Below are 7,111 nucleotides of genomic sequence, written 5' to 3'. Positions count from 1 at the left end.
TAAAAAAAAAAAAAAAGTACCCAGTTTACGAGACTCCCGCCTCTGTGGGATTTGGGTTGGGTCCTAGTGTTTGTAACTTTATCCTTGCTTTGCGGAGATATTGTTTTTCGACTCTAACCCACAACCAGTCATAATAGAACAACCTTGTTCTTGTGCTAAAACAAATTTCAATCCCTATTAATATAATCTAAAAACAGTAAAATATAGAGTAACTAGGGAAGGAAAAGAGTATTCACATCTTCTATATCCGAACAATCAAATTGCTGAAAAAAATAAACAAAAATAACTCTTGGCATTTAATACTCACATTTTCGGAACCTATCTTTTTAGGATCATTTTCCTTGACATAAATGAGGCCATATAATTGCTTCAAGGAATTCAAATTCGACAGCACATGCCTAAGCTCTTTCTCTTGCAATCCACACCCTGCACCAAAAACCGAGGAGAAAATATAAGAAAATAAAATGGTTTAAAATACAAGCTTTCCTGCGCCAAATTTTTAAGTTGCATTATCCCCTTTTACATGGTTCAACAATTTTAAGGAGGTGGATTTCCCTCACAGCTGCTGATAGAATCCTTCTGGTCCCATCACCATTTTTCTAACTTTTTCTTATTTCATATATGAAGGCTAATATAGAGTTGGATTAATATTTTCTTTTATACTTATGGGCAAGAGATAAATATGGATGAGATTATTGATTTCATGAGGGGTGGGATAGTAATTTCATGGGCTCGTATATAGGGCATAGGAACCACACAACTAGGTATGGTTCTTTTTCCGTATATACTTATAGGGAAAAGAACGCTATTCAATTGGGCCTTCTACGCCCAGACACAGGGCACTGTTAACAGATACCTTCCCCTCTCATAGGATGCCTATGCACATACTCCTATTGGCTCAGACACTAGTATAATGACCATGAGATCAGACAGTTTTCTTTCTCTCAGTACTCATATTAATAGGCAAAAAGAACTCTGTCTGGTAGCACGGCCTATGCCAGCACTCCCATGAGTCTATCTCTCTCATGACATATGAAAAGACATCGATGCCTAGAAAGGAAAGATATAGACATAAGGAAAGTTGGCATAGACCATACTCTCGGACAAAAAACAACTTCCCAATATTTATATAGGAGAACATTCTCGGAGCTAGTAGGATAACCCAGGCACCCTCACATCACTTTTTATTAAGATTAATTATTTGTTTCTTAAAAAAGGTCATTAAAAAAAAAAAAAAAAAAAGAGGCAAAAGAACCCTGTCCCACACACTAGCATGCAAGACCAATGAAAGGGCATGTGTCAGCATCTTTAGCACCTAGGCGCAAGGGCAGCAATGTCTTTACATCTGCCATATCACTAGGCGTTTTCTGCACCAGCCAGTCATGTTTCTTTTTCCCATAAAAAAATGTCTTGTGAGGGAGGATTAGGCCACACTGACTGCCGAGAGACACTTTTTCCTACACTTATTGTGGAATCAGAGCTTATGAAAATACATTCACATGCTGATATGTGAAGGTACAATCCCCTCCTCTCCCCCCCCCCCCAACCCCACACCCCAAAAAAAAAAAAAAAAAATCAGTCCTGAAAGGTTCTTCCTCCCATCGGGAAATACATCAATCCTTATGGGACCAAAGTGAATGCTAGCCCTATGCTTCTATGAAGAGGGAAACTTCCCAAACTTAAAAAGGGTTGCAGTCTACACATTGGGTTCTACTTCTATACACTAAGGACCTATATTTGGTGAATAAAATTAAATGGCGAGGAAAGAAAAATATTCTAAACAATCACCATCCTTCCTCACATTAGGAAAAAAAATAAAAAAATAAAAATAAAAAACTAATTTTCTCACCTTCTCCTTGTCCCTGGGTGTTGGCTTGAGCATTCATGGCCATGGAAGCGTGAAAATTTGCCGTAACGTTTCTCTGTTTTTTCTTCCTTCACGGCGGTGGTGAGCATTCTGCCATGTCCCAGAGAGAGAGAGAGAGAGAGAGAGAGAGAGAGAGAGGGAGGTTGAGAATAGAAATGGTAACCGTCGTCTTGTTCTACCATTTTAAAATTCAAATTAAATCACATTCCTTAGAATGACGAAAATATCCTTTCATAGTTTACTCGTTTTATACAAACAATAAAAAAACAAAGGGGGTAAAACTGAACGTTGTGACTTATTTTATGGGCTTAGAAAGGCCAGATCAAATATTTATTAATTCGTCCAAAGTGAAACCAGTAATCGTCTGCCATAATTTTTCTCACTCAATCGTCTTGCTGGGATTCATGAACTCTAATGGATACAAATATGGGAATTAGGGGAAAAAAACATTTTAGAGAGAAAAGATTGGAGACCCTCTTTAGGTAGATGGGGCAAAAATAAAAGGACGAGTTTTCTCAAAGTCACTGGTATCAATTTACAAATTTACGTTGGTTCATCAACACTGTACAGCGGAGGGTTGAGAAATACAAGGAGAGGGAGGGGATCACATTAGGACTCTTTCTTCTTTTATCGAGTGGTGAAGGAAAACTTTGTCCAAGATAAAAGAATTTTATTTCAAGGAAAGAATTCTCACTATGATGTACTTATCCTAATAGCAAAAGGTTTATGCACGACCATGTATCTGGTCGTATTTTCAACTGTTGGAATAGAGGAGAGAGAGAGAGAGAGAGGAATGTGTTATTATATTTTTGCTCCACTTTCATTCGACAGTTGAAAGGCATGACCGTATATGTACATGGTTATAAATAAATATTTTGCCATAACAATAAGTCAGAGTGAGGGAATCAATTTATTTTTATATCTTTGAATCAGGGTATAAAATAATGCAATCGACATGGATTGATCTGGATTGGATTGGTAGTGAAGTGGGACGAGAATCAATAAAAAATAAAAAATAAATAAATAAAGTCAAAGATACAATTTGAATGTAATTTTTAACACGTTAATGAACGTGACATTTTTGGAACTTAGGCTGCATTTGGTAATATTATAGAAAAATGTTTCTGAAGTTTTTTGTTCTATGGGAACGGAATAAAGCGTTTGGTGCATTTATGGTGTGTTTTGTCTTTTTTGTTTTTTTGTTTTTTTGTTTTTTTGTTTTTTTTTGTTTTTAACAAAGACTCAAAGAGTAAAAAAAAAAAAAAGTAGAAACGAGAATTGACGGAACAACAAAAGGTAGTTCCGTCGTTCCAAAAAAAAAAAAGGAACACAGAAAATTGAAATTTCTGTTTTTGACACAAAACCTCATTTCTAGAATAGAAACATTCCCAAACGCAACCTTAATGATTTAATTTTTAATGAGAACTTAATTAATATAATATTTTTTTCTCCCGACTGTCAAATGGATTGGACCAACCCATACAACATACCAAGTAATTAATTAAAAAATAAATATTTTATTTGTCCCATAAGATGTTCCATATGCAGATCTGAATTCTAATAAGTTATGTATTGGTGGCCGTTTTAACCCACCTTTGTTTATTATTTGTAAATTCTTGAATCCCCCATTATAAAGTTCAATTAGAACACCTTACCAGCCCTTGTGGTAACCCCATTCTATTTCCCCTGAAACTCTAACCCTAATTTTTTTAGACGATTCCTAACAGAAAGCCCTAATTTTGACCCGCTACCCATTGAACAAGGGTGGATTCCAACTTACGTTGGGGACTTGTAGGATCAGAGTTTCAACCTTAATTAAGGCTATCAACATTTATGAGAAGATATGGTGGTGGTGACCCTAGTGGGAAGGATGGGGAGGGCTGAGTGACAATGTCGCCTTTGGATTATCTCTTTTATTGGTTTTCATATTTTTATGATATTTAAATTTTAAAAATAAATAAAATTCAGCTACCTAGTCGTGTGGCCATTGTGTCAACGTGAGAATCAATCAAGGAGAGGAGAGGATCTTAGCTATATTTTCCCCATAAAATAACAATGATAAAGGGGGGGGGGGAAGTTACTAGTAGTGTAAGTGACATGTGGCATCAATATAACATGTGAGGTTATAATTACTCTCCACAAAGGGGGACTCTTCTTTTCTCATCACTTCTCATAGAGTCATTTTAGATATGTCTTTGACTCCTTTAGCTCTTTCAATCTAAATCAAATCATTTTTTTTACTGGAGCATTTGAAGGCCTCCATTGCACATAATCGTGCAACCTCAAATAACATTTTTGTAGCTTATCGTATATTGGAGCTACTCTTAAACTATATCTAATTTGATCATTTCTTTGTTTTATCCTTCCTAATTTTATCACGCATCTACTCAACATTTTCATATTTGCTAGACTGAGTTTGTCTACATGATGTTTCTTAACTGCCCAACACTACATGTCATAGATTGTAGCCAAATGTATAGCTGTCCTATAAAATTTTTCTTTAAGTTTTAAACGAATATATTGATCATACAATATTTCGGACGCACTTTTCCACTACAAGTGGAATATATCGACTGTCTTGTTTAATTATGTGCATACTATCATCCTCTATTTCACCTTCATTATTTATGGTTGAGTCTAGATAATTAAAATAGTCATTTTGTGGGATTCACTTTCATGAATTTTCACTGCCTTATCATCTGTCATAGTGTAACTAAAGCTATATACCATATCACAATTTGTGTTCTATTTTTCATAAAACCTTTTGATTCTAATGTTGGTCTCCATAGTTTCAACTTGGCGTTAATATTTGCTTTTATTTCATCCACCACAATAACGTCGTATTATCTTGACCCACTTTGATTTTACACTAGTCACCACACTAAAACTCGGTTGCTAACTTTTCCTACTTAAAAAAAAAATCATATGAAGATCATTATTCAAATTTCTAAGTTAATTATTTCCATGGCTTTCATAAGTAAATATAATTTTTAGTCGTGATAGTGAAACCACTAGACCCATTGAAAGGATTAGGAGATAAAGGTCATTAGCAAAAATGAGCCACTCATATCAATTGCTTCCAAAAATGAGCTAACCTCATTCTAGGTTGTTTAGCAAAAACCTGTGGTCGTTGGGGAATAGGACACAAACTTCATTTTGTTGGAGAGCCACATAGTCAAAAGGGGTTTTCATTCACTCCAAAGCATACAGTACGGATCCATCATCAAATATTAACATTGTGACCAAAGAACAAACACTTGGTGACGGCCAATTCTTGAATACCCAAGGCCTACAAATGACAAATCTGAAACACTATGTTACTTGATGGCTGGAACCCAATCATGTAGCGAAAGGGATTATATTGGGATCTCTTGCATTCAAAATCATTGTACAAAAATTAACTATATAGAAACGAAACGGTTTACCTTAGAACCGCAATCGAAGTTCCTCCTCCAGATAATATTTTGATTTCAATGTTGATCTCCATGGTTTGAACTTTTTGTTTCATCCACCACAAGAACATCATAAATAAAAAAATAAAATAACATCATACAACAAGGGGACTGATTTTGAATGTCTATGGATTAAATCGTCGATGGATTAAATCATTTATGATAAGCACAAACAAATAAAAACTTAAAGCTAATCCTTGATGTAACTCAGTTGAAATTAGAAATTCACTACCTTGACCCCTATCGTTTTTATACTAGTCACCACACTATTATATAGATCTTTCACTATGTCCATATATTAATTGAAAGACACCTCTTCTCTAGTGCATGCAAAATTAACTCCCTAAAGACTTTGTCGCTAGTTTTTTCTATGTTATTAAATTACATATGAAGATCTTTCTTGAAATCTCTAAATTAATTCTTTCCATGGCTTCCCTAAGTAAATATAAATTTCAGTTGTGACAGTGAAACCACTAGACCCATTGAAAGGATTAGGAGATAAAGGTCATTAGCAAAGATGAACCTCTCAAATCAATTGCTTCCAAAAATGAGTTAATCTCATTTTAAGCTGTTTCGCAAAAACCTGTGGTGGCTAGGGAATGGGAACGTGTGCGCCACAAACTTCATTTTGTTGGAGACCCACATGGTCAAAAGGATTTTTGTTCACTCCAAAGCAGACAATATAGATCCATTATCGGATATTAACATTGTGACCAAAGAACAAACACTTAGTGATGGCCAACTCTTGAATACCCAAGGCCTACAAATGACAAATCTGAAACACTATCAGAAGGAAAGGGTTTGTGATGTTACTATCACAACTTCATCCATCATCCAATCCTCCACCATTATCATGGACTCTGCCACTCTTCATATATCCAAAGCAACCCATAACTAACATTCCTCACCCACCCAATATATTTAATCCTATAGCTATCTAATTATTGATGAGAGGATTGGGTGATAGAGGGGAGTTGAGATCCCCTACATGGTTCCAACACTTGTCCCACTTAGTACCATTTAAAGAGTGAAGAGCAATGGATAGATGTTGGCACATGAAATGTATGCTTAGGTGAATATATGTGCAAAGTATCTAAATTCAATAGAGGAGACCAGTGACGTGAGAGGACGGGAATTAGTGCAATGCACAACACATACTTCATTAACCTATATGAGTTTTGATTCATTAAGGGGTGTCTCAACCGCAAACTCTACTGGAGTTGGTGGCAATAAGTGGCATGGTAAGGAATGAAGTAATCATTCAGAGTTAATTCAAGGAATGGTTAGTACTCACTCATTGTGGGCACACGTGCTGTTGATGTGTTGCTGACTACTGGGTTTGCTTGGTTGGGTTACATCCTTTTCCGATTTTTCCATCTTATGATATAGAACCAATTTCTCTTCATCAACAACAAAGGGATTTTCTATCTTTATTGGAGTTAGAGGAGACTCTAGCTCCCTCTGTCCTCTATCCTCTTCAATGTGGAGCTTTTCTTAAATTTATAACAACCAAAACTTTTATGAAATTGTTTTGATTGAGTGTTCTTTTTTTTTTTAATTCATGACAATGTGTAGAACATATAGGTTACAAATTACAAGGATTAAGAATCCATGAAGTAAATAGAAATTAAGCAGTACGTACCAATCCTTCCGATCAAGGGAATCAGCCAAGTTGTTTCTTTCCTTCAACACATGGTCTTGCTAGGACTCATTGTTATGTTAATCCATTCTATTGGAGTTTCAAATTTTTTTTTTAGACTAAAAAATATTTTTGTCACAAATAAACAATAAT

At 35.4% G+C, this 7,111-nt stretch overlaps 1 protein-coding gene across 1 annotated transcript in view; it reads right to left on the bottom strand.

The window, feature by feature from the left end:
- Window positions 1–1,892, bottom strand: part of LOC122076369 — a 4,893-nt gene extending 3,001 nt beyond the window's left edge. Inside the window, exons 1-2 of the mRNA XM_042641672.1 lie at window positions 1,850–1,892; window positions 308–426 (exon numbers count right to left, since the gene is read on the bottom strand). Of these exons, the coding sequence (XP_042497606.1) occupies window positions 308–426; window positions 1,850–1,892 (162 nt within the window). The remainder of the gene's footprint in view (window positions 1–307; window positions 427–1,849) is intronic.
- Between the last annotated feature and the right edge of the window lie 5,219 nt (window positions 1,893–7,111).

This window comes from Macadamia integrifolia, chromosome 4 (assembly GCF_013358625.1).
Source record: "Macadamia integrifolia cultivar HAES 741 chromosome 4, SCU_Mint_v3, whole genome shotgun sequence".
NCBI classification, from domain to species: domain Eukaryota; kingdom Viridiplantae; phylum Streptophyta; class Magnoliopsida; order Proteales; family Proteaceae; genus Macadamia; species Macadamia integrifolia.
Note: the sequence above shows the minus strand (reverse complement) of the source record. Positions and strands in the feature narration are given on the sequence as shown.